This window comes from Telmatherina bonti (assembly GCF_933228915.1).
Source record: "Telmatherina bonti genome assembly, chromosome: 8".
NCBI lineage: Eukaryota > Metazoa > Chordata > Actinopteri > Atheriniformes > Telmatherinidae > Telmatherina > Telmatherina bonti.
This window is the reverse complement of record NC_136626.1, coordinates 21,044,179-21,071,705: the sequence shown is the minus strand read 5'-3', so window position 1 is coordinate 21,071,705 and position 27,527 is coordinate 21,044,179. Positions and strand designations below refer to the sequence as shown.

General features: G+C 40.7%; 2 protein-coding genes across 2 annotated transcripts; one reads left to right on the top strand and one right to left on the bottom strand.

The window, feature by feature from the left end:
* Window positions 1-1,079: 1,079 nt before the first annotated feature.
* LOC306759388 (prohibitin-2-like) lies at window positions 1,080-8,172 on the top strand. The gene is made up of 10 exons (XM_079245023.1): window positions 1,080-1,174; window positions 2,447-2,579; window positions 4,314-4,398; window positions 5,096-5,175; window positions 5,468-5,652; window positions 5,855-5,984; window positions 6,315-6,418; window positions 6,656-6,733; window positions 6,889-6,968; window positions 7,247-8,172. Exons 1-10 carry the CDS (start codon window positions 1,154-1,156, stop codon window positions 7,269-7,271), a joined length of 921 nt encoding a protein of 306 aa, XP_079101149.1. The 5' UTR covers window positions 1,080-1,153; the 3' UTR covers window positions 7,272-8,172.
* Window positions 8,173-8,373: 201 nt separating this feature from the next.
* Window positions 8,374-26,591, bottom strand: lrrc40 (leucine rich repeat containing 40). The gene is made up of 15 exons (XM_079245457.1): window positions 26,426-26,591; window positions 24,089-24,270; window positions 23,454-23,527; window positions 21,520-21,649; window positions 20,386-20,509; window positions 15,866-16,005; window positions 15,535-15,707; window positions 14,955-15,045; window positions 14,101-14,146; window positions 13,289-13,391; window positions 12,970-13,077; window positions 12,787-12,897; window positions 10,425-10,502; window positions 9,672-9,857; window positions 8,374-9,531 (listed from the first exon to the last, which is right to left on the bottom strand). Exons 1-15 carry the CDS (start codon window positions 26,568-26,570, stop codon window positions 9,426-9,428), a joined length of 1,797 nt encoding a protein of 598 aa, XP_079101583.1. The 5' UTR covers window positions 26,571-26,591; the 3' UTR covers window positions 8,374-9,425.
* Window positions 26,592-27,527: the final 936 nt, after the last annotated feature.

The following is a 27,527-nucleotide window of genomic DNA, read 5'->3' as shown; positions in this document are numbered from 1 at the left end:
CATGAAAAAAAACCCCTCTGAGCTGGTCAAATAAAACGAAAGATGACCTTCATCTTCTACGGTATTTTTCCTAATCCACAATGTAAAACAATGAAAGGCAGTACTGAAGGAAAGATAATCTGATTGTTTTTATTTCTTAAAACTACTGTTTTAAAGTAATATTCTGCAGAAAAAGCTTTAGATGTTTAATATAATCTGATTATATTAGTATCATATATAATATATTTAAAGGCTTAGAAAATAATAAGGTAAACGAACATGGACTAAATCGGGATATTTTTGTCACAGACTGCTGACGCACATCCTGTCCATGTGTCCATATTATGATCATAGACATCATATATGTCTATGATTACAATGACCAGCTAAGATTTTTGGAGATGTAATTCCCACACGCCACCGCGCGACCACACACACACACACACACACACACACACACACACACACACACACACACACACACACACACACACACACACACACACACATATTGCCCCATCCCACATCCACAGAAAAACCATCCTTCGTGCCGACACAAGCATGAACAAAATCATCAGAACATCGGAACCATTAAAATACTGACGACAACTGGATTAACATAATTCAGATTAATTCTGATTAGCTACAGTCGCAATGAATTGTGGGACAGAATCATGTCCTTTAATAAAGGACATGTTTCCTAAAGCAGATAATAAAAGACATGTTGGAGCTTCTTAGTGTTAAGGACACCTATAATATCCCTGCTGCTAAGATATTTCCATCACTTCATGGCGCAACATCAGAATCTCGCTGCACAGCAGGGGATTTTCTGATATCACCTTTAACCCCACGACGTCAATGAAGTCCAGAAAAACTATTTTAACTTACTGGCGGCCAAAAACATCACGATGTCTGGCAGCCAATGAGTTAAGAGTAGACCTTACGATGGTAAATTACGCCCCAAACCTTTCACGTCCTCATCTCAAATTATTATGGGAATATAACAGTGATGCTTAACACCAACAGAGAGCGTCAATGTGTTAAACCTGCACTAGATCTGCCAAGTAGACCAACAAACTACATGTCCCAGCAGGCTGTGCGGTCCACGAGGAGTAGGACCAGAGCACTGTCGGACTGCCTGACTGTCTGTCGACCTTGAGTTTTGTTGAGCAACATGTCGAGCAAGGAACCGAATGTAAGTTTTGTGAATTAAAATGATTTACAGAGTTGTCCAACGTGTTGCTGTTCTACCGTTAACGTAACCGTGCGCTGTTAATGAGTTAAGGGTTGCTTCATTAACCAGTCAAACGTTAGCATAGAGGTTAGCATGTTACATCAACCGCTTTGGTGATAGCCCTCTTCTTTACTGAGTTAAACTTCTCTATCGGTGGTACTTAGTAGTTGTGGTCGTGAAGTTAGCAGCCGTATAAAGCAATGCCTGCTCATCGTGACCTCTGGTATTACCTGTTGTATTTTTTTAAGCAATCACCTTGACTGCTGTGCACGCGAGAGCTTACACATGGACTATCCTGTAAATGTGGGAGGGTTTCTAATCATTGACAGACGCATTTGAAAAGAGATTATTATTAGTACTGTTATTATAAATGCAGTAAGAATAAAGTCAGCAGTATAGTTAAAGAAATAACCCAACACAGTCTTTATATTTAAATGAGGGAGTCTTTGGTCTGGAGGATCACTTGTTCTCAGTCGCAGAGCATATTAACATATATACATTATGTCCTGCAGTGGTGGGTTAGGATCATAGACCGTTTACAGTCTATGGTTAGGATACAGAAGAAATGCACAATTTAAGAATTTATTATGAGGTGTATTTGTATGTTTATGATAAAATTAATAGGTTTGAAATGACCCAAGGGATTATTCATGGAAACTATTTAGGGCTGTCCTTTTTTCAAGGCTGAGACTGCAATTCCCATCTTGTTTTCCCCATGACAAGATTAGAGGTGAACCAGACTGTCATCCCAACAGATCAGGCCACTATAATAATGTCAACAATAAGAATCCTACTTAAAAAACAATGGTTTCACAAGCCAAACCACAAGGAGAGAGTGGAAGGGGCTAGTAAAGGTTGCCACATGGCTTATTAGTATTCAATAGTGTACTCAGGCTTTCCCTAATGCTGAAAAGCTTTTGAAGCTTCAAGCAACAGGAACTATTTCTATTCTTTAAAAAGCCACGTCATTTCAAATGTACGCACCTACCTTACTCCAGGACATGGATTTGGATAAAATAAAGTTGGCTGCAAAGCAAGAGGACAAATAAACAAAGTTGTATATAAAGGCTATTGTTGTGTTTGTGGGGGGAAAAGGTAAATGAGTGGAAAAATCAGATGTTCTGGGGGTTGCCAGTCAGGGCTAGGTGTGAATCAATTTACTGACTTTTGGTTACTCTTAGTCATTAATGCTACAATTTCACTGTTACACTCTTTTCACCTTAAATTTTTCAGCGCTTCCTTCAACACCTGAGGGATCTGACTAGTCGGATGTCTTCATCTGGTGGCAAAGGGGCAGGACTAGGGTTGAAACTCCTGCTTGGAGCTGGAGCTTTGGTGTATGGCCTCAAAGAAGCCATGTATACAGGTAAACACTTGTTTATATATACACGATGTTTATAAATGCTTCGATACATACTTTCAGTTGTAGCACCTTCAGCATTTTTAGACACATACAAAGAAGATAGGATCCTGGTAGGATGTTGTGAAACCTTAACAGACCAACGTGACATTAAGAACTAAGAGTGACAAAATGCTAAAAAGTTGTTAAATAAATCAACAAAATTACATGCCGTCAGGGCTTTTAGTTTAAACCCACAGAAGTCAATACAACTTTCCAGTGCAAGAGGGATTTGCTGGCATCTTGTGCCATTAAAATAAAAACGTAATCAAATCAGGTTTTGGTTGTTTCACTGGATTCACATAAACCCTGTTTGGATGCAGACTGAATTGAATGTGTTTTTTTGTAATACAATGCAAAGAAAACTTGTGTATTTTGAATGTAGCATCTGTGTAAGCAAAGCAAATGTGAAAATAAAAGGTAATGCACTTGTATGAGCTGATGTTCAGTTTAAAGTGGAACTATTATGTGCATTTCAGGCTAATTTATTTTTATTTCTGAGACCAGAAGGGCTGGGATTGATTGAGTTATTGTCACAAATCGCTTTATTTACTTCAGACCGACCCTCTCCGTAGGCTGTCAGATCAGCCTGCGGGCAAAATGAGTGGATTGAGACTCTTCCGCATTAAGCCCCGCCTCCCGCCACTGCACTGCATCTGGAGCGCGCGCCGCACCTGCTTTTGCCGTCATTGTAACATCTCATAAACAGAAGGATTAGACTAATATGAACTCAATGGAAAAAAAACAAAATACAATGTCAACACATAGCATACAGCCCTACATGTTGGAACCTGAATCAGACCCTGAAAACGAAGTGGAAAACAGCAACCCACAGCAACGAATGCAGCAGGATGTCTCTCTTTGGTAAACTCACCAGCCATCATTCGAAATAACTTTATCCAACGTTTTCCACCCGCCTGATGTATTTGTACATGCCCTTGTTAACCAGTAGAAGGTAACCAATCACCGAACCTTATCCCCTGGGACGTCACAAGGATTTTGAAGTAGAAAAAACTCTAAAACGACGCGTTTTTTGTCGCTATGGAAACCGAACGGAGAGCGTGCTGGAACTCAAACTCAAACATGCATTTAGGTGTTAAAAAACGGTGCCGTTCACATGTCTGATGAGGATTCAACACTGTAACACTGTAGAAAGCTCAGAAACCTCCAAATACCATAATAACACCCCTTTAAAGAAATGGTTAAAATGTTAATATTATTTAACAGTAGAAAAATTCTCAGGTTGTTCTCATTGAGGACCCTGACAGAATGTAGCTGCTGCTGAGACTTCTTGTACTCTGTCCAGGAGATGTTCACAGACTTAGATATATACACGTAGATGCTGCCTCAGATGCTGCTGTCCATTGGAATGATGCATCAACACGGTTGCCATCTTGTGCAGAAGTTGTGTCTACTTACTGCATTTGTCAACAAAGGCACAGGTTCATCGACAATTAAAATCACCATACCTCACTAAATTTTCAAACCTTTATTCTACAAATACAGAAATAATAGCACCCCTTTAAGTAGCAGAGACGCTATGTTAAATGTTCATATGAGTGCAGAAACTATTAGGTTTATTAGGTCATGATGGTGTTATTCTGACTTTTAGAAAAGTTTCCATGAACATAAATCAGTTACATCTTCAAATATTAACAAAAATTATATATGAGCTTGTACTTTGTGTCTGTGTTTGAGCAGTGGAGGGTGGCCATAGAGCCATTATCTTCAACAGAGTTGGAGGGATGCAGATGGACACTATTTTGGCTGAGGGGCTTCATTTCAGGTAGATTCAGCAGACTCATTTATTCACTCAATAGTTTTTTTTTTCTTGTGATACCTCAATATAGTTTGTAGCCTGCTACTTTGTACATCTACAGTAAACCATTATTTAGGATTGAGTTTATTATTAAAACCAGAAAACGTTGCAGATCCCTGCAACATACAATGAGCAGCAGGACTTGTGACCTTCCTGCAAACCACATTGAGGAGAATTTATGTACACCTTGACAGACTATGAAGCTAATTTATTTATTTAGCTAGTTATTTAACTGGGACCATGCACAGCAGCAATGATTAGAAAGGAAAATACGATTTGTACCAGGTTGTAGCTCTCTGAACAAATTTCCATTTGCAGTCCCGAATACACGTCTGTACAGATGTGTGTACTTATACACATACACGCATGCACTCATCCACACTTGATCCATTTGATTATTTAAGCCTGTAGAAACACCTAAAGGTTTAGGCACTAACACTGCAAGACCAGTGATGATGTAGAGAAGCATAACAATTTATGGTTATAAAATCATGTAACTTTCTACTATTGATTATTTACTTTGCACATGATTAATACATTTAGTATTTGCTACTATTTATTACTAAAAGCCTCTTCGACAGTGCTGTAGACTGTCATGCATTTGAGGTTTTCTTGTGTAACCAAGCTTGACTGTTTGTCTTGAAATTTGGGTTCTGTGTTTTAGGATACCATGGTTTCAGTACCCTATCATCTATGACATCAGAGCTAAACCCAGGAAAATTTCATCTTTGACTGGCAGCAAAGGTAATAAAAACACAAAAATGCAATACTTTTTGATGCCTTTTGTATTTTTGGGTTATTTGTGACCTCAACACCTGTGAGGAGGTGGTCACAGATTAAACTTAACAAGGATGCTTTGATGCCTCAAGGAGACAAGTGACCAGTCGGATGAAAGAATGGACAAAGCTAATGAGTGGGACGTGTTTTTCCAGAAGGTTCAGAAAATAGATAACACAGCCTCACAGAGATATCCCCCCCTAATTCTTTTTATTTTAACTGAGACAAAAAAAAGAATAAATAAAATGTTTGTGTGCAGATCTGCAGATGGTGAACATAGCTGTGCGGGTACTGTCCCGACCCATGGCATCCAGCTTGCCGATCATGTACCAGCAGCTGGGGAAGGACTACGATGAGAGAGTGCTGCCTTCTATTGTCAACGAGGTTCTGAAGTCTGTGGTGGCAAAGTTTAACGCCTCCCAGCTCATCACGCAGAGGGCACAGGTGCTTCTGCCACTGTTTTATCTATATATTCTGCTGGATTGATTATGCTATATGCATAACTTTGGTAATTATTAAAACAGCTGTTTTTACTCTACATAAAAGAGCTCCACTAAATCATAAACCATGACCTGTACTGTTAGCTCAGTATGGGCTAACAATAATTTCCATAACAGTGTGAATATTGCTGCTCCATATTGTGAAGGTGTCCCTGCTGGTGCGCCGGGACCTTTTTGAGAGAGCCAAAGACTTCAACATTATTCTGGATGATGTGGCCATCACTGAGTTGAGCTTCAGCAGCCAGTATACTGCTGCTGTGGAGTCCAAGCAAGTCGGTAAGCACTAAAACCACAGTCAGTACAACCGCACCATGTTATCTTGTAGTATTTTATATTGAGCTAAAAACATAAAGGAATGTGGTTGACGCTGAGCCTTACTAGCCTAATAAACCAAAGGTTTCTTTGTATACAGTGCACATGGATGTTCATAAATATCTCAATCACTTTCATTCTATTTTGGTTACAAATGTGATTAAAGTTCTGGTCAATCTGAGCTTTCTGGTTAACTTTGCTTTGTTTCATCCCACTTTACCATTTGCAAAAATGATCAATGGAATAACACACACAATGCATCCAATAACAGTATGTAATGTATGTGTGTTTTAGCCCAGCAGGAGGCCCAGAGAGCCCAGTTCTATGTGGAGAAAGCCAAACAGGATCAGAGACAGAAGATCATCCAGGCAGAGGGAGAGGCTGAAGCTGCTAAAATGGTAACTGACTGGGAAGGAAATGGATGTACCGCAGAATTAAATTTTTGGGTCAATGAGATAAGATATTGAAGCCAGGCTGAATTAAAATGCTTAGTAGCACACCCCTATAAAGACGCAACATGATGACTTTGCATATCTAAACAGAACTGTAAATGGTACTAATTCATGACCACGTATTACATTTTTACTTAATGTGAAGAGAAACATGTTGACTAAACAAAACTGTTTGCATGTCAGCTGGGTCAAGCTGTGACAAAGAATCCTGGCTACCTGAAGCTGAGGAGAATCAGAGCAGCACAAAACATTGCCAAGACGGTCAGTACTGCTCTTTCTGCAATGAGTTTTTTTGTGTTTGAACTTGTATTCAGTCAGTACTTCTGTGTGTGTGCCATCACACATTGGGTTCTCTAAATGATCATCTAACATCAGTGTTGATGATGATTAATGCTGATGAAAGTTTCTGCTTCCAGGTGGCATCGTCTCAGAACAAGGTTTATCTTAATGCTGACAGTCTGGTCCTAAATCTACAAGATCAGACATTTTTCAACAAGTAGGTTTACACACATAATCTCTGTAATAATGTTCAGCTTTACTATCATCTAAAATCCCTCCAGCTCCGACACTGAGTCTGGGAAATATGGTCCTTCCTAAAATAAACTTTGTGGTGAATTACTGAAAACTTGAAATGCTTTAGTAAATCTAAGTGGTTTACTTCTTGGTGACAGTGAAAAGATTAAAACTAAAGACCATCTACTAAATTTCATGTTGCAGTTTAAACTTTAAACTAATAAAGTACTTTTTTTTTGTGTGTGTGTTTGTTTTTTCCAGTTTATCCGCCATGCAGAAGAAATGAAGAAAACAACAGAGACTGTCATCTGCTTTAAAAAAAGGTTTTTGTTTGGCTTGTGGCACAGAAATGTCAGTTTACATGACTGTGGACTTTGGGGACTGGACTGTGAACAAGAAAGCAATGTCTTTTAATTTTTTTTTAGGATTTTTTTTCTTTCTGAGATGTAACAATGGATTTTATCGCCGAATGATGTCAATCAGCTGGAATTGAGGAATGAATCAAGTGACCAGAATGTAAAAACAATGGTTTCAGCTCCACATCCCAGAAATCAGTAACATATTTGCCTAATTGAAAGTACAACATTAACATAATGTGAGAATTTTATGTATTTTCGATAATTTTCCATCAGGATGGATTTATGTTTATTAAATAGTACTGTTGTATTCACCTTTTAGTTCATTCAGCTGCCTTTAGTCCTCCCAAAGATTTTTCCATCTTCATCAAGCTGATGCAACAGCTGTTTAATTTTCGGTCTGAATTACACAATAAACATAAATTATGCAGCAACCATTGTTGCCATGCTGAGTTATTAGAACTTGGGTTGCCAGATAATAATCTTAACACATATAAACTTTTTTTTATCGTTGTTGATTTGATTAAAAAAAAAAAAATGTAAGTACCTCAGAGTCTACATTCATTTAATATTTTTACATGCAAAAGATTTTTGAGGAATTGCAGGTTAAGGTGGTCAACATAATTAGTCTGCTAGTGTCTCCATGGTGACAATAGATGACAGTTCAATTCTGAATATTTAGATCATGTCTGTATTTTTCATGAATGTGATTATTGCCTGAATTAAGGACCTAAAGGGTCAATTGTCATATTATTGGAGGAACCATGGAAGTTTATTTTCAAAGAAGATGTAGTGTTCATAGTCATTAAAACACCTAAATATTACTTTTGCCACCGAAATATTGTGTTGGACCTTGAATACACCCATGATCCTGAGAGTTTGGCTGTCAGGTGTGAGAGCTCCTGGTGAGGTCGCTAAAAGCAAAATAGTCCCTGGGGGAAATCAAAACTTAAGGGTTTAAAGAAATCAGAAACTTAAAATCACATAATCACTTAGATGTAACTCCCATACTTGTTCCCACGTGGAGCACTATCCTTTCAAGTTCTATGCAACGTCGAAGGATACATGCCAAGCTGTGTCTTGGATTATGCTCTTCTGGATGGAGATCTGATAAAATTTCCTGGGATCTATTAGAGTCACTCTTCTAGTTTGGAGATCACAGCTTACAACTACTGACCACTCCTCAGAACCTTTCAACTTCCTCCTTCAGCCTTTGGTACTTCTCGAGTTTACCTTCCGTCTTGGTGATATTGCTCGTTCAGGATCACTACATCTTTCACTGCTGCCTCCTTATGTTATTGTTTAGCTATCACCATTCTATCAGTCTGGAGGTAAATGGAGGTCTTATGGGATCTTGTGTTATTTACCACCTTTGGTGGTATCTCCCACTTTGACTTCAAACTTGAAAGTTTATTGTACACTGTTCCAGTCACTTAGTTACAGCACACCATGAGTGCCATACCTATCTGCATCTCATCCCTGCTACTGTGTGCTGGACTGTTTGAGTGGTTTCTATGCATAGCTTACACCTAGGGTCCTGTCCAGGGTAGACCTTAGCCTCCATTCCTCCAGGACCCAATTCCTCTTCTTGTGCTATTCAGACTTGTTTTTCCAACCACAAATAGGTTTTCTGGTGATCGACCGCTGCTTTAATCTGTGCTACATGCCATGTGGAGGTTTATTCTTCCATGTCTCCACTTCCTCTTCCATGCTGGGTTTCAACTGCCTAACAGTTCATTGTTAATGGCAATCTTTCTGGTAAATTTCTGGATCTTTTGTTTTGGACATTGTTTGGAGCACCCTAGCCATGGTATTAGTGTCTTCAATTTCCTCCTTTGGTCAGACTTAATGATTACTAAAAAGCTTTACAAGATGCACTTTCCCATCAGCTGGTTTCAGGTACAGCTGTAGACATCAGGTAAAACAGGAGAACCAAGAATATTGCTTAAAAAAAAAAAAGTAAATCAAGTCAACATCACAAAAGAAAAGACAACATTTTATAACATCAGATTTATTGAAATGTAATCTCATTAAAAAGCAACAGAAAATGTAAAGATGATGAAACTCTCATATGCATTCAGGGGTCATGTAGGTATGCGACTGCGCAGGTACTCCAACACTGCATCAGTTCCTTTGGCCACAATGGCTGCTCTTGGTGTGCGGAAAGGATTCCCCTCTAGACTGAGACACCTGAGGGCCAACAGAAGAATAATCCGATTTTGTTTTAAAAGCAAACAGTTCGACAATAGAAAAAATACATTCACACGACAGTGATATGAATCAGTCCTCACTGCACACAAACTCAGCTGACTGATTACTGAGTTCTTTACCTGAGGCTGGTACACAGGCCAAGCTCAGGGGGAATGTTCAGCAGGTCGTTGTTTGACAGATCCAGTGTTGACAGATGAACCAGTTTCATTAGTCGACCAGGATCCACCCCACACACTTGATTGTTACCAAGCAGAACTGTCTCCAGGGAGAGGATGTCATAGAGGACTTCAGGGAAAATTTTGAATCTGTGAAAAGGAAAAAAAAAAAAAAAAAGACAAAATAGGTCAAAGAATTGCCACATTTCCAAGATTTAACACCAGAAAACCAGTTCTTAAGTCAAGCATCCTTTGAGGAATATTGTTCTTCAATTGGTAAAGGATACAGACACAAGATGGACAGTGGGTGCTCAAACAGGTATCAACATTTGTTTTCCTTCACAGTATTTGCCGAAATAGTAACACTGTTAGCATCAGCGTGAGATTTATAAATGGACAAAAACGTAGCAGGCTGCAGACATTAGCTGTTTGTCAGCCATGACAGTTCTTCAACTAGTGTGTGCTTGACATCAGGACTTGCTATAGCTGTACCCGTCTTTTAGGGTATTTCTATTTTTTTGTTTTTGTTTTTTGTGAAAACCTATAAGTTAAAATGATCATTTAAATTAGGGAATTTAAAACATATTCATCAAAGTGCCACAAGCTGAAGAAATATGAAAGGAAATCACTGTTTTTAAAATAATTATCAGCATAAAATATGCCAGTTCCCGTGAAGATGAAGAGTTTATGTGGAAAGACTTTAAAGTAATGCATTACCTGTTGTACTTGAGGACAATTGAGTGCAGTTTAGTTAAGTTTTTCATCTCAGAAGGTAAATCACTCAACTGGTTATTCCTACAAAAAAACAAAAACAAAACAATGGTTAATGGTTTCCTGGAGATAAAAATACAAATATCCACACAAACTGGTGTTTGTATCAGAATAATGTGCACACCTCACATGTTCTTTAGACCATGCACACGTTTTCACAACAGTGATCCTCACAAGAGGCTTGAATGAAAAAAAGTCCACATCACTGAACATAAAATAATTAGTTTCTCAGTACAACTCAAGATTTCCTGCATTTCCTCATAGTTAATTTTCCTATAAACAGTAATTTCTGAAGCTGTAAAAAGAGCCCATTGACAAAAAAACCAAACATACCAACAATCAGGTTCATGACTGTATAGATGTTGAAAGTCTGTGGGAAATTCATCTGTTCTGTTTATATGTACCTATATATTAAAAATTATGCACTAAATGTTTAAAAGAAAATGGTTATCAACCCCATGCATCCAGTTTTCATCAACAAAGCTGCAACAGAACATAAAGTCCCATGTAATTTAAGTGATAAATGACCCGTCATAGTTGTCTTAGTCCTCATCACATTCTACAGGGGGCGCCATAGAGACCGCTTACCAGCAGCATCTCTCTGGTATGAAAACTCAAAAACCTACGACAGAAAGAAGGAAGTGTACGTCTATTGTTGGCTAAAATGTCAGTGGAAATCTGTTTTGTGCATGTGTATAGTTTCATGACTGTGTATCATAAAAAGAAACTATAAATACACACAGTCCGCATGGATATACAGTTCTACTCCTGAATCTGCATAGATTTGTGCATCTAGCCCCCAGAATGTGAAACGAATTTTTGGTGCAGCTGAGACAGGTTTGCAGAGCAAGCATGGCCAACAAACAGTGAACTTACTGAATGCAGCACTGACTCAAGAAAGTGAGCTGTTGACATGCATATGGACCTCTTCCCTGTTTGTGACAGCTTGTGTGCTGAACAACACAACTTGGGAGTGTTATTTGTTGTATAAATCTTTTAGAGCTTAGAGGAGTGATCTCACTATTTATGAAGGTTCACTTTGTATGTGCTAAATTTGGGGTATTCAAATTAACTATGCAACATGTTTTGTAGTTGACATAACTGCAGTAGCTGCTGTGACGAGGAAGCACTACTATGAATAGACAGCGTGATAAAAAAAAGAAGATAATTTCCTTGACTGGTGTGAATTATTTAAAAAAAACAACAACATAATCACAAACTATTTGTGAATGCATGTTTTCTTCATTTATGATAAGAAATCTCCAACAACCCTGGAATCTTGTACTCTTATTGTTCAGTCTTTCACAAAAAAAAAGTAAAACTTGGTAGAAGCTGAAAATCAATCATGTAGCATACTTGGTGCAGCTCTTTTCAACATACCATGGAGGCAACAGTAGCAAGGACTTCACTGTCCTTATTTGCAACAACTTTGTCTCCAATCCTAATGCCATGAATAGTAACAGGTCACAGAGATCAACATTCACACAGGACCTGGAATGGTCATCTTGGCTCAAAGAACTAACTGCCTTTATAGATAAAATGGGAGGCGAGTGCCAGTTACTTTATTTTACAACTCGTTAGGCTTAAAGTTTTCAATAATTCACTTACTCGTCTTTTTTCCATGACCTGGAATTATGATAATTGATGGTGGAGATCAGTCAAAAGTAATCACCCTCTGCAACATATGGCTGGAAGTCTAATGATATAATTACAAAAAAAAAAGCCATTGACCTTTGGACTAAGATGGTCTGGTACCCACCTCCCTCCCCTTGGGACACCATCCAAGAAGATCAGAACTGTTATTTTTATTTAACATATACACAAACTGCAGTCAAGAGTTTTCTTTAAGGCAAGCCACATAAAGACAGCCTTCTTATTTACAAGAAAGAACTCAACATCAAGGTGTTCAGCTAAGGATCCCCACACCCATCCAAAACTTCCACCCTCTGGAAACTCTGGAGTATGAGAAAATCCAGCTCTTCCCCAGGAGTTTTGTTCCAGAGCTGATTCTGTGTGTAGAAATGAGACTATTACATCTAGTTGGTAGTTGTACTGCTCCACCCTTTAAACTACCTGCATAGGTACCTAGACAATATGGAAGCTGATCACCTCCCCTTACCTCCCCTGCCCTTTTGCAGAAATGCACAAAGAACACACAATAAGCAGATTTATGGAAAAATGGAGGAGTCTACAAATGGGACCATACTGTAAAAAATAAACTGTTGTAAATAAAATGTTTTCCCTGATGGAACTTCCCAAAGGGATTAATGAAGTTGTCTGAAGCTTAAATATGCCCCCCCCCATGTACCTTAAATCGACGTGTGTCAGCTGCAGTAACTTGCACATGTCAAGAGAGAAGCAGGTCAGTCTGTTGAAACCCAGGTTGATATCTGAGAGCGAAGATTGAAGCTCCAGCAGTCTGCATACAGTTCAGTATGGTTAGTGTTTATGCACGATAATTTGTGGTAATGCAATAAGCGACTTTATTTACCTGGAAGGTATGGACTTCAGCTGGTTCTTGCTGAAGTCAACGGTAACAATGCCTTTATCTGCCGAAGCATCGAACACTTCATCTGGAATACTATCTACCTGCTTGTCACTGAACACACACAAAAAAAATCCACTGCAGTTACTCTTTAAGTAATTTTGAGCAGAAGTCTTAAAATAAACTCAGTGCAGTTTTTATTACCAAGAACAAATAACCTGGGAATAAACAGCTGCTATATTGTTCATGAAAAAACCCATGGTGTAGATTTATCATTTATTCCTTCTTGCTTCGAGACGTCCAAGCAGAAATCAGGATTACTAACCTGTATCCGAGTGTCTTGAGAGTTTTAATGTTATGCAGATTGACTGTAGCCTGGGAGGGTAATGTCATAGCTGTTTGTCTTTCATCTGGTTTCTCAGGCTCCTCTATAAATACAACAAAAAAGCATGAAGATTTAGAATTATTCAGCAGAAGATATTAAATGGGTTCACTTTATACAGAGAGATGTCCAGGCTTGATACGTTTCAAAACTTTAAAATTAAATGGGTAACTAACAAAAGTGAATTTATTTAAATGGCCAGGGGGATCCTCGTCTTCAGTTTAATTCACACCTTGATACAGATAAACCACCACCAACTAACTGTAATTTATTTTCTGCTAAAAACAGATACAGTTCTGCTACTTTTTGCAAAAGTTGTTAAATAAGCTGATGAATCATGAGGTGGAGCTGACATGAAAAGCAGATGATTATTTGAGATGTTTTGATATTTAAACATTGGGAACTGAAACAAAGTGTACTTATTGGTCTACTGTAATGGGCAATATCAGACTTCAAGTTTTACTGGGCCATTTCTCCTTTTTCTACTTTAATCATATCTTTTTATTACAGTACACAGGCCTGACAAATGCATCACAATGTCAAGAATTTGATTTGTGCTAAAAATGTGGTTAAGTAATGGAGGTGGGATAGTTCAATATGTGGTACTTCTGTTTTTTACCTGGACTTTATGTGGTAAGAGAAGTTTATGGTGGCTTACAGAGTCAATCTATCTGAACAGGTGAGTTCAGGCCCTTTTTTTTATTTTTTTTAAACAATATTGTTTTTTTCCCAGTCATCACAAAAACAAAAGTTACCTTTAATTCTTCCGTTGAGATATTTCAAAAGTTCAGTGGTTCCTTTCTGTGATGGAGAAAACATGGGGGGGTTAGTGAGTAGTTAATGAAATACCACTAAAAACTAATTTTAAAAAAATCTGTAGGTTAACATGAGCTACTGATTTAGGCTTTTAGATGGAAACATGTTACGTCCCTCAACCACTTCATGGAAATTTGACTGTCTGATCCCATCTCGACCATTGGCTAGCTGCATTATCTCCTTCCTGAGACTGGCTGCACCGCTCTGTTCCTGTGGTTGGCTGGCTGTACCATCCCCTGTCCAGGATTGGCTGACTTTTCATCCTCTCCAGCTGGGCCTAGTTTGGCAGCCCTATTTAAGGAGCAGGCTAGCAGACAATCATGGCAGCTGAATGTTGATTGCTCAGTTTGCCTCACTCTGCCTTGGTTGTTAGCCTGGAAAGTGGTTTTGTGGCATTGTACAGATAAGTACTTTGTATCTTTGTGTTTGTGAGCCTAATTGGGGTCGTTTGAGTATACCCTGCCTCTTGCCTGCTAATTAACTGTATAGGCTCCATCTTCCCAGTGAGCCTAAAATGGATTAAGTGGTATAAAAAAAGGATGGATGGATGGATGCAACAAAAACAAAACTGCTTTCCTATGACTTTGTTTTGGAGAAACTCCCAGGACACAAGTCCTCAAATCAAAATAAATAAAACTGTTAGATGGATTTTCTTGTAGTTTTGTTATGGGAGATGATAACATCTATAGAGGTTTTAACATTTATATCATGTAACATAAAACATTTTGGCATGAGGACTATGAGTTAATCTGTTCTCCACAGTTTGTGTTTGTGGCTTCAGTGTGTCACCTACAGTGAGAAGGTCTCTCCTGATTCCACGTAAAGGGTTTTCCTCCAACAGCAACACCTTCAGGTTGGGCAGCAGACTGAGACAAGCTGGAAGACTAACACATAAACATCATAATTTACTAGGAAGCATCACAGTGCTTGATAACATTTCAGCTGCAAGAATATAGTGTTAGTTCAAGCTAAAAGTGGACATAGTTTGGAGCCGCTCCTTATTTCTATATATATTTCCAGGAAATGTGCAAACATAAATTCAAATACAGCACATGAGGCATTAACAGTTTCTCTAAATTGAGGGGGCTTAAAAGAAATACTGAGTAGTTTTATTCTTCAACACAGCTTGAATCCTGTTAAAAATTGTTTTATTGCAATTTCTTCTATTAGAATAGTTCTCTGTGCATCTATAAGAACACTCTAAAGCTCTTCTTTTAATAATGGCTCCTTTTTGTTCCGTTCTCTGTCAACATGATCAAACACTGCTTCAGTAATGCTGAGATCTGAACTCGGGGGAGATTCACAAATACTGGTAATTTGTATAAAGCGTTAACTCCTTTGACAGGAATGATGTCTTGATGCTGAAGACCTACGTGCCAATGTCATTGTTTGTGAGGTCGAGCCGTGTCAGCGTTTTCAGGAGAGTGACTTCTTCAGGAAGGACTTTAATCTTGTTGTCTCTCAGCTCAAGAAGAGAAATGGCTCTCAGGCAGGTCAGCTGCTCCGTCTCCAACAGCTCAATTTGGTTGTTCCCCACATATAACTCCTACATATACAAAGAAAAACACAACTAAAATAATACTTTGACACTCAATTACATAAAAAAAAGCTAGTCTTCAGATTATTCCCTGTGAAATATATCTCAGTAAATAATGTCCTAACATGTTATACTATTAGCATCACACAAATCACAAAGGAGCTCACCTTGAGCGCAGGCGCCGGAAGTTCTGGGAGTCGACTGAGTTTGTTGTGTCTGAGATAAAGCTGCTCCAGAGACAGCATGCCTGACAGGCTGGCAGGAATGTCAGTCAGCTGGTTGTTGCTGCAGTCCAACATTTTAACATCTGCCGGATCATCAGCAAAGGACAGTCAAAGAATTGTATGTTGGGAAGCTGCCTGTATAACTCTTCCTCAGTTACTTTATTTGGCAAAACCTTTAACCCAACACCGCTTCTGTGCTCATACGTGTGTGTGAGAAAGAAAACGCAAATAATTTCTCTGCTAACAGCACCAACACATGCAGTAGAGATGAAAAGAACTGAGCAAAATGAAGCAATCAAAAACTAAATTTCAGGCTCTGCTTCAGATGATTTGCCAATAAATAATTTTTTTTCCTTCAGCTAAAACCCCAAGAGAACTTTTTGTTTTGTAACTGACTTAATGACACATTAAAACTCAGTTTTAAAATCTTCTGTATGACCTGTATACTTTCATACAGAAGCGTAGAGCTGTCATTCTCAAGTTTTTATAAAAACATATAACGACTTGAATGCTGGAGGGATTATATCTCTCGGCTGGCCTGGGAACACCTTGGGATCCCCCCGAAGAATTGGCAAATGAGGCTGGGGAGAGGGAAGTCTGGGCTTCCCTGCTTAGGCTGCTGCCCCCGCGACCCAAGCCTGGATAAGCGGTAGAAGAGGGATGGATGGATGGCACTTGAATGCAGCTAAGATAATGTATTCATAGCAATTCTCGTGCTGCGCAAGTTTCAAGAACTATCAAGTTCTGTAAATGAGCCATTTGTGATCTCCTATCCACCCCGCACACAATTTCCTCATCTAAAGTCGAGAATGAGCAAGTTCACATTTTCAGATACATGATACGTTTCACGTTTTTACAATAAAACTACCATGTTATAATGTAATAAGGCCCAAACTTTAAAAAAAATTTTTTTTAATAGGATGACAGCTCTACGCTTCCGTACTTTCACCTTCTAACATTTGATTTATTTTTCTTGTTTTTAAATGAGGGATAAAAAAATAATTACTTAAAATAGTTTTAAACAACTCCTTCATTGTCAAGCTAGCATTTTTCACTTAAATGGTTATGATGATGGTGATCCCGTGGGCTCACCATCTGCGGGAGGAGCTGTAGGGGTCGGGTGCAATGTGAGCTGGGCGGCAGCAAGGGGCGGGGACCCTGGCGGTCCGATCCCCGGCTGCAGAAGCTGGCTCTAGGGACGTGGAACGTCACCTCTCTGGTGGGGAAGCAGCCTGAGCTTGTGCGCGAGGTTGAGCGGTTCCGACTAGATATAGTTGGACTCACCTCGACGCATGACTTGGGCTCTGGAACCAGTACCCTCGAGAGGGGCTGGACCTTCTTCCACTCTGGAGTTGCTCATGGTGAGAGGCGCCGAGCAGGTGTGGGCATTCTCATCAGCCCCCAGCTTGGTGCCTGCACGTTGGGGTTTACCCCGGTGGATGAAAGGGTAGTTTCCCTCCGCCTCCGGGTGGGGGGACGGGTCCTGACTGTTGTCTGTGCTTATGCACCGAACAGCAGTTCAGAGTACCCACCCTTTCTGGGGTCCTTGGAGGGAGTGCTGGAGGGTGCTCCTTCTGGGGACTCCATTGTTCTGCTGGGGGACTTCAATGCTCACGTGGGCAATGACAGTGAGACCTGGAGGGGAGTGATTGGGAGGCATGGTCCCCCCCCCTCTGAACCCAAATGGTGTTTTGTTATTGGACTTCTGTGCTCGTCATGGATTGTCTATAACGAACACCATGTTCCAGCATAAGAGTGTCCATATGTACACCTGGCATCAGGATTCCCTGGGTCGCAGTTCAATGATCGACTTTGTAGTCGTATCGTCGGACCTGCGGCCACATGCCTTGGACACTCGGGTGAAGAGGGGGGCGGAGATGTCAACTGACCACCACCTGGTGGTGAGTTGGCTCAGATGGTGGGGGAGGAAGCCGGTCAGAGCTGGCAGGCCCAAACGTGTTGTGAGGGTCTGCTGGGAACATCTGGCTGAGTCCCCTGTCAGAGCGAGCTTCAACTCCCACCTTCAGCAGAGCTTCGAACATGTCCCGAGTGAGGCGGGGGACATTGAGTCCGAATGGGCTGTGTTCCGTGCCTCTATTGCTGAGGCGGCCAGCCGGAGCTGTGGCTGTAAGGTAGTTGGTGCCTGTCGTGGCGGTAATCCCAGGACTCGTTGGTGGACACCAGCAGTGAGGGATGCCGTCAAGCTGAAGAAGGAGTCCTATCGGGCCTTCTTGGCCTGTGGGACTCTGGAGGCAGCTGATGGGTACCGACGGGCTAAGCGGCATGCGGCTTCGGCCGTTGCCAAGGCAAAAACTCGGGCATGGGAGGAGTTCGGCGAGGCCATGGAGAAAGACTTCCGGACGGCTTCGAGGAGATTCTGGTCCACCATCCGGCGGCTCAGGGGGGGGGAAGCAGTGCTCCATCAATACTGTGTACAGTGGAGATGGGGTGCTGCTGACCTCAACTCGGGACGTTGTGGGTCGGTGGAGGGAATACTTCGAAGACCTCCTCAATCCTACCAACACGTCTTCCCATGAGGGAGCAGAGCTGGTGGACTCAGGGGTGGACTCTCCTATCTCTGGGGCTGAAGTCGCTGAGGTGGTCAAAAAGCTCCTTGGCGGCAAGGCCCCGGGGGTGGATGAGATCCGCCCGGAGTTCCTTAAGGCTCTGGATGCTGTGGGGCTGTCCTGGCTGACACGCCTCTGCAGCATCGCGTGGACATCGGGGGCAGTACCGCTGTATTGGCAGACTGGGATGGTGGTCCCCCTTTTTAAGAAGGGGGACCGGAGGGTGTGTTCCAGTTACAGGGGAATCACACTCCTCAGCCTCCCTGGTAAGGTCTATTCAGGGGTCCTGGAGAGGAGGGTCCGCCGGATAGTCGAATCCCGGATTGAGGAGGAGCAGTGTGGTTTTCGTCCTGGTCGCAGAACAGTGGACCAGCTCTATACCCTCTCTGGGGTCCTGGAGGGGGCATGGGAGTTTGCCCAACCAGTCTACATGTGCTTTGTGGACCTGGAGAAGGCATTCGACCGTGTCCCCCGGGGGCTCCTGTGGGGGGTACTCCGGGAGTATGGGGTACCGGACCCCCTTGTACGAGCTGTCCGGTCCCTGTACGACAGGTGTCAGAGCTTGGTCCACATTGCCGGTAGTAAGTCGGATTCGTTTCCGGTGAGGGTTGGACTCCGCCAAGGCTGCTCTTTAATCACTGATTCTGTTCATAACTTATATGGACAGAATTTCTAGGCGCAGCCGAGGGGTTGAGGGGATCCGACTTGGTGGCCTCAGGATTGGGTCCCTGCTTTTTGCGGATGACGTGGTCCTGTTGGCTTCATCTGGTGTTGATCTCCAGCTCTCACTTGAGCGATTCGCGGCCGAGTGTGAAGCAGCTGGGATGAGAATCAGCACCTCCAAATCTGAGACCATGGTCCTCAGCCGGAATAGGGTGGATTGCCCTCTCCGGGTCGGGAGTCAGGTCCTGCCTCAAGTGGAGGAGTTTAAATATCTCGGGGTCTTGTTCACGAGTGAGGGAAGGATGGAGCGTGAGATCGACAGACGGATCGGTGCGGCGTCTGCAGTAATGCGGGCTCTGCGCTGGTCTGTCGTGGTGAAGAAGGAGCTGAGCCAGAAGGCGAAGCTCTCGATTTATCAGTTGATCTACGTTCCTACCCTCACCTATGGTCATGAGCTGTGGGTCGTGACCGAAAGAACGAGATCTCGTATACAGGCGGCTGAAATGAGTTTCCTCCGCAGGGTGGCCGGTCTCTCCCTTAGAGATAGGGTGAGGAGCTCAGTCATCCGGGAGGGGCTCAGAGTAGAGCCGCTGCTCCTGCGCATCGAGAGGAACCAGTTGAGGTGGCTCGGACATCTGGTCAGGGTGCCTCCTGGACGCCTCCCTGGTGAGGTGTTCCAGGCACGTCCCTCGGGGAGGAGACCCCGGGGAAGACCCAGGACACGCTGGAGGGATTACATCTCTCGGCTGGCCTGGGAACGCCTCGGGATCCCCCCCGCAGAGTTGGCAAATGTGGCTGGGGAGAGGGAAGTCTGGGCTTCCCTGCTTAGGCTGCTGCCCCCGCGACCCGACTCCGGATAAGCGGCAGAAGATGGATGGATGGATGGATGGTTATGATAAACCAAGTCCTTGATTACTGTTTGAGTTAAAAGTTGAAATGTGATTTCTTACTAGTGAATTCTATAGTTTTTTTTTTTTATTATTCTATAGTTTTTTGTTTTATTTTATTTGGTTTTTTTTTTTTTTTTTTTTACAGTGAAATGGCAAGTTGTGCCTTCTAACTTTAGTTACAATTGATAATGTGCTACTCAATGTCTTTTTCCCAATGCTACATTTATACAAGCACTCATTATTTGACACAAAGAGTTTCACTCTGATCAGCATCAGGGTCAGTGTAGGTCTCTAGGTTTCTGGATTTAAACTGTTTTTAATACTTGTACAGCGTTGTTCTTACTTGTGAGCTGGGACAAGCTGTCAGGCAGACAGTTAAGCTTGTTGTGACACAGGCTGACTTTCTGCAGATTGATGAGACAGCCGAGGCTGGAGGGCAAACACTTCAGACGATTGTTGGAAAGATCCTTTGAATATTCATGAGACAGGACACTTTCATCAGCCAATCGCAGAGCAGAAAGAACCTCATAAAACCAAAATGCATCAAAATGCAAAACTCAGCACTAATGTAGCAGCTAAAGATAGCTTAAAGTTTAGCTGTGATGAAAATGTTTTTCTTAAATTATTTTTTGCTAAATGGCCCACATGTTACATTCACCCAATATTCAGCTGGTTCATTTTGATCATATTTCATCAAAATAAGGCCATTTTTATGGCCTCATTTTGTCCATCTCGAGTGTCAGCACAGACTCTTAAAGCTGGGGTAGGTAATGTTGGCGAGCTAGCAAGATATGAAAGTGGAACCCTGTCTTGGCTCCTCCCCCTCAAATTTACAGTAAACTGAGGGGTCTAAATATATTTCTTATTGTTCATGATTTTAAATTGTCCAGACTACTATCAGGATAAGAACCCTCTTCACCTGGAGTAAAAAAAGAAAAAAAAAAATGTCTAAACAAGATTACCTACCCCAGCTTTAACTTTGCACAAGCTCCCCAAACTGTGCCTAAGTTGCTTAAGCAGTGGACAATGCATGTTGTATAAACTAGCAGTGCAGACTCACACATTTCCATCACAGCCAAGAATGATTAAATGTGGCAGTCATCCAGCTCAGAAAGGGGATGTTGTTAAGTTTCACCTATTGATCAACAGCATTATTCAGTTCTAGAGAACTGTGGGTTTCTCCAGCTGAAGACTTTGACGTCATAGTGTGATCAGGCTATTCTAATAACAAACTTTGCTTTAGAGAAATAACTGTCTGCACTCTGTAGCCAATCTAAGGCCAAGGCCAAGTTGGTGGAGAAGCCACTGCCTGGGATCCATGAACACCTATGACAACACCTGTACACACTATGTATGTACACTACTGGGGTGGGTCACTCAGATACCAGTACAGGATGCAGCTTTTTACTTTAAGTACAGCTGTCTGATTTTAAAGGTCAGTAACAATGTGTATCGCCATACATTATGGGTCACTTACCAGTTCTGTCAGATTCTGCAGCTGACCCAGTTCCTCCGGCAGGTTCTCCAGCAGGTTCTGCTGCAGAGTGACGCTGCGAAGGTTCGTCAGAGTGCACACCTCAACCGGCAGTGTTGACAGCTGATTATGACTAGTCATAAACACACAGAAGATTTTTGTTTATAATAAGATTATAAATGTACACTGTCAAGAAATGAAGCCAGCACCTGGAATAAACACAGACTGAAATTATCTGAGGTGATTTCAGTTAGCCAAATCCAGGTTCAATGTACCCAAAACATTATGTCAGCATAATTATTTTGAATGTGCTGGTTTGGTCTTCAGATTTTTCTTCAGTGATGGCATAGACAGATCTTATTTCCTCTGGTTTGGTTTTCAAAGATTATGAAAGAGGGCCTCAGGGAGCAGCAGACATTTGCATACACGTCTTGGCCACCACATACTCCAGACATTAAAAGCTCTGAGTATATGTAGGATGTTATAGAGATTAATTTTCCCAGGAGTCTCAATTTCATCATCTTCAGTGACAATGAACAGCGCCGCTTTGAGTGTAATGTCACACTGGGAGTAATTATTTAGGGACAAATGTCTACAGTTGAGAAATGCAAACTTCGGCTTGTAAAATCTGCTATTTCATCTCACTTGTAAGATTGGAGGAATGGAATAATGACACACAGGGTATGTATGTTTTATCTTTTTTGTTAAAAGCAGAACATCGTTCAGGCTAAGCTGTAGTGTCCATTGTGATGACCTACTGGTGGATATGCAGAGAAACGAAAGAAAACAAGAAAAGTTCAAATTTTACAAAGACATGAAGCAGTGGTTCCCCCTACTCTGACTCAGCATTGACTGTCACCACTACATTGTTAGCGTCACACCTTCAAAGAATTAAATAGTTTTGATGGACAACATTAAAACCTCCTAACAGAACTTGCATTGCTGCCTCCAGAAGCACGGCAGCGGTAGTCTACTCTGTTATAAGACATCTGCTCTGGACGTGAACACAGCATGGAAATTGCAGTGACGCGGAGAGAGGTGGGGCCTAATTAAACTTTACTGGTGAAGAGCGGTGGCAAGGTAAACTTTGAGAGCATCACGCAAGCTTATGATGTGTGGAGTCTGGAGAGAGGAAAGGTAGCAGGTGATAGGTTGCTTTAGATTTGACAGTAAGAACAGACATTCCAATAACGATATTGATGATGAACAGCAAACGTGATGCTATGTTAAGTAATGTTAAAGAACTGATCCTAGCACTTCCATGGGCTTATAAAGTTGACACCAGTAGGCTTAAAAAAAACAAAACATATGTGATTACACCACATACCAACATTTTTATGGGTGTCCTTGCAGTTGTTGGTGTTTACAACCCCTTATTAATGTTCTTATATATTGCCCACTGCAGCTGACTGTGTTGCAGCTAACAAGTGGACAAAGAAATATATCTGAACACATCTAATATCAGATGAAGATTATTAAGACCGTTAGTGATGAGGTCATGTTTGTAAATAAGAACCGGTTCATCAAAAATAAAAGTCCAAATGAACAAAACATTTAAAGCAGTCCACTTGTGACCAGACTGGCCAGGACTCATATTAGCAGCAGAAGTAGTCACAACAACTCAAACATCAGAGGTGTGACATGTTGATACTTCACATTCAATCTCACTTCATATCATTGTCATATATATTATAGTTTCACAAACATAGTTTATTGATATTCAATATAAATTTACAAATATTTTACAGACTCCTCATCCATAAATAATTGTTTTAATCCACTGGGATCTGCTTTGTTGATATCATTGATATCATTGGGATGTTAATATGGTTAAATTAAAAAAAAAAACAAAGAAAATTTATTTTTTATTTGATCATGTTGGCTTAGGTAGTGAGAAAAAAAACCCTTTAATGGCATGTGCATGTATAAATATGTACCTGAGTCTCAGTTGCTGGAGTTCCTGTAGTTCTCCAAGTGCACCCGGTAAACTAGTCAGCTGATTGTCATGAAGCTGCCAGAACAAAATTTAGATTTTATTTATCAGCACTTTGGTTATTACAATGTATGTTAATTGACCTAATTCCCACAAAATATACAAATTAAAAATCTTTAACCTATAACCAATGGATAAGACTACAAAGACAAGATATTTAAGGTTCACACTGCAACAGATTCCTAAAAGATGGGATAGGGTCACGTTTGCCACTGTGCTTGGTCTACATTACTGGGACTCAAGGTCAATTAATATTAAACAATTCTTAATGACTTCTTAATGACCATTTCATGCTGAGCTTTTAGCTCAAAATAACTGTTGACAAAACAGCTACTTTGTTCTGGATTGAGCAACTTTTCAATTGAAATAACTACAGACATGGACAATATATGGACATAATCTAAGATTAATATGCATTTCCATAAATCACTATTATTCACATTTTCAACCTGAGATCTAAGACCTGAAGGGTGACTGCAAAGTGAGATTCTTCAAAGGTCACATTGGGTACTTGAACTGATCTAAAATCTCACATTTTTTTTAACAAGGTTTCATGCTGACAAGGTCAGGGGTACTTACATCCAGAGTGGTCAGTCCAGGTAAAAGCCGAATGTCATCAGATAATTGTGTCAGCTGATTGGATGACAGCAACAGTTTTGTGAGGTCGACCTGTTCCCACCAACGATCCGTTGCTCCGAAGGTCACGTTCTGCTGGGCCTCCTCTGGTGTGTCAATGTTCAGACGGTATACATGCTGGGGGACTGAGCCACATATCAATAAGGTTAGTCATGTAACACTGCACTTACTAACACTGCTCTAGGACTTGCCCTGACCACAGCTATCATTTGTCTCATCCTGACATTAAACTAAACATTTCTCCTAAGTTGGTCTGTAAAGGAAACATGTCACATTCACAGTTGCATGTGCGCGTACAAAATTTAAAAATAAGTTTATTCTCAGCCTTAAAACACTTACCCAGTCATATTCCTGATTCTTCTAATATACAGATAATTACAATAAGTCTGAGGCTGTGCTCTTATCAACCTGCTTTATTTTTCACTTACTGAAAAGTTTAGACTGTATGGATCTCCAAGAGACAAAAAATATGCTGTAGATTCTGTCGAGAACTGGTAAAGCTGCCCTCAGTGAACATTTTAACACATCAAAAAAAAAAAAAACAAAACTTAGGGAAGTTTCAAACTCTCCTAACTCTGTAGAATAAAACAAATTAATATTTCATTAACAAAATATGTATAAAAAAGTTCTTCCCAAAAGAATTGGTATAGATATAGATATTTTGTACCATTTAGTCTGAGATAAAAATGGTATGTGGTAATATCCAATTTTCTTTTAAAATTACTATGATCATAGATGGAGTCCAGGAAAGATGTGACATTATATATAGCTTCAAATGTAAGTCCACTGCAGATTTCAGCTGAGTGACATTGATGTGGTATACATCCTTATGAGGTAAATTTAGCCGGAATAAGATTTGAACAACTATCACCAGATAAACCTCAAACAAAAAGTAAATTTGTTTCTGGTGGTTTATTTCTTAGTTACAATGTTTCTTGGCAATAAATTTAACTTTTAATTCACTTTTAAATTATACCACATTTGTAAGGAAAATGCCTTTGTGTGAAGAGCACTGGAGTTGAGTATGCAGGATGTGCCAAATTAAAACTTGCCAAATCTTATTCCACTACTGACTCTTGCTTAATGTTGTCAACTGGATAGGATGAATGATGTTTAAGGAAATACAACATATTAGCAATGTGACATTTTATAATTTAGGAGCATGTGGAAGAACAATGCACAACCAGTACAGCCTGTCATCTTCTCTTCATGCTGATCACTGACTTAGTCACACACTGCTGTGGGATACCATTATGTTCTTCTACCAACATTTATCTCATGTCAACCACATTGATGCGTCTGTAAAGTGCCCTGAAAATGACATTGTAGTTAAGTGGCGCTATACATTCAAAGTAGAACTGAATTGGCATAAACATCATCGCTAGGTGAACCCACAAGTGTTAGTGGGTTTAAGTTCAGAACTGCAGGCAGGCAACTCCTTCCCTCTACTTCCAACTTTTTATGGAAAGATTCGAGTTTAATACCAGACTGCTGGTGGTTGTAGAATCTCACCATGAGGCCTTAAGATTGCCTTGAATGAGTCTCCTTATTCCAGTGAGAGTCGAGGCTTCACACCATCACACTACCTCTACCAAAACCTGTTTACCCAATCAGAAATCAGTGCTCTAAGCATCTTTTACCAACTGATTACTGTCGTAGGGCATGCTCACAAGACTCCTGATTACTTCTGGGTACCAAAGAGCTCAAAACAAGAGTCAATAGCGGCTGTTTGCGGTTGGGTATTGGTTAAAATTATATATATATATATATATATATATATATATATATATATATATATATATATATATATATATATATATATATATATATATATATATATGTGAAGTGTATATATACATTTTTCCATGGACTCCATCTACTCAACTGTTTCTCCCACACATTTACTTAAACATGTTTACTCGTCTCAGATTATTGTAATTCCTGAGAAATAAGCGCTTGAATAAGTTTTGTTCTGAAAGGAACACAGCAGTTTCCGGTACGACGCTTCACGCAACAGATGCGGTGAAGCCTGGCGGGATAAACCGTCCTGCCTGAAGTTATGGCTCTCATGATCTCAGTTTATTCTGTGGTGGCCACTCAAGTACACACGCTTGCCACGTGCTTATAGATTGTAAACACAGAGTACAAAGTGCGCTAAATGTAGTTAAACGATGCCTTCATCTATTACGTCACTTGATGACTCCCTACAAGTCAACCCCGGAGCTTTGCCAGAAATCCTCGAGCTACAATCCTGAATTCATCCACTAAAGTAAGAAATACCTTCTGTCAGTCCTCGGCCTGACAGGTTGAGCTGGCCGCTTTTCCTGGCTGCCTTGAGCAGACCGTAAGGAATAGCTGGTTCTGCGGTCTTTGTCCGGAATCCTGCCAGCGAGTCTACATTATTATTTTTCTTAAACCTAGACATTTTGGATCCAGCAGTGAAAGTCCAGTGGGTTACGGCAGCACCGCAGTAAATGTTTCTACATCCACGCCCACCCTGTCCGTTTTCCCAGCGCCACAAGCTTCACTTCCGTTCAGGCTCCTTCATAATAAGAGTTGATTAGACCCAGCTCGTGTTACCGTCATCTCAGAAGTAATGTGGACTAATTTTGCTGAGTGATTCTGATTTATCACGCTCTTATATTCAATTACATCACACCTTAGTGGCTAAAGAACCACATTATCTGACAGCCACAGTACAGCATCAGGCAGGGGATCACTTTAGTTTTTTTTATATCCTGACAAAATCTAAAGTTTAGCTGTCAAACTGTTTCATGACCCTTGAACGTGTACAGGGAAAGTGGCCAGATCATTAAGTGCCAAATGACAACACTGAACATGAAATGTTCAGTAACGCAACATTCCTGTATCCAAATTATTACTAGGCACGCAAAATTAACTGGAAGTGTCTCGGTAACAGGGTAATTTAACTTAATGGCAGGAACATAGAAAGTGACAACACTAAACACATCAATGTATAGTCAAACATGACAGCAAAGATTTGCCAAATTATTCAAGATAAATAAAAACTAGTTTAACTTATACCTGCTGCCTTTAAGAATTTTGTAAATTTACCTCAAAGTCACTTTTATACCATTGTCCCCCCCCCCCTGGATTTTTCCTAGCATGAACTACTAACAAGCAGGGATGTAACACATAACAACATTATACCGATTTTATTTTACGCTGGGCAAAAACAAAAGCTTAAGTTGCAGTGACTGACTTTCTTAGTTATTACACCATGACTTATAACAGATATGTCCAAATTTCAGTCCTTAGAAGTCACTGTTCTACAGTTCTGTTTTCACGCATCTGACTGAAAATAAGGAATTGTTCACAGGCTTGTGCAGAACTTGACAAGCTGTTGAGATCCTTTTTATGC

Excerpts from the sequence above, each read along its gene's own strand:
- LOC306759388 (XM_079245023.1), top strand. The coding sequence starts at position 1,154 with ATGTCGAGCAAGGAACCGAAT. Across the intron at positions 4,399-5,095 it reads GCTGAGGGGCTTCATTTCAG|GATACCATGGTTTCAGTACC; the intron begins GTAGATTCAGCA and ends TCTGTGTTTTAG. Across the intron at positions 5,176-5,467 it reads ATCTTTGACTGGCAGCAAAG|ATCTGCAGATGGTGAACATA; the intron begins GTAATAAAAACA and ends GTTTGTGTGCAG.
- lrrc40 (XM_079245457.1), bottom strand. The coding sequence starts at position 26,570 with ATGTCTAGGTTTAAGAAAAATAATAATGTAGACTCGCTGGCAGGATTC. Across the intron at positions 15,046-15,534 it reads ACAAACAATGACATTGGCAC|TCTTCCAGCTTGTCTCAGTC; the intron begins GTAGGTCTTCAG and ends TTTATGTGTTAG. Across the intron at positions 9,858-10,424 it reads ATTGTCCTCAAGTACAACAG|ATTCAAAATTTTCCCTGAAG; the intron begins GTAATGCATTAC and ends TCCTTTTCACAG.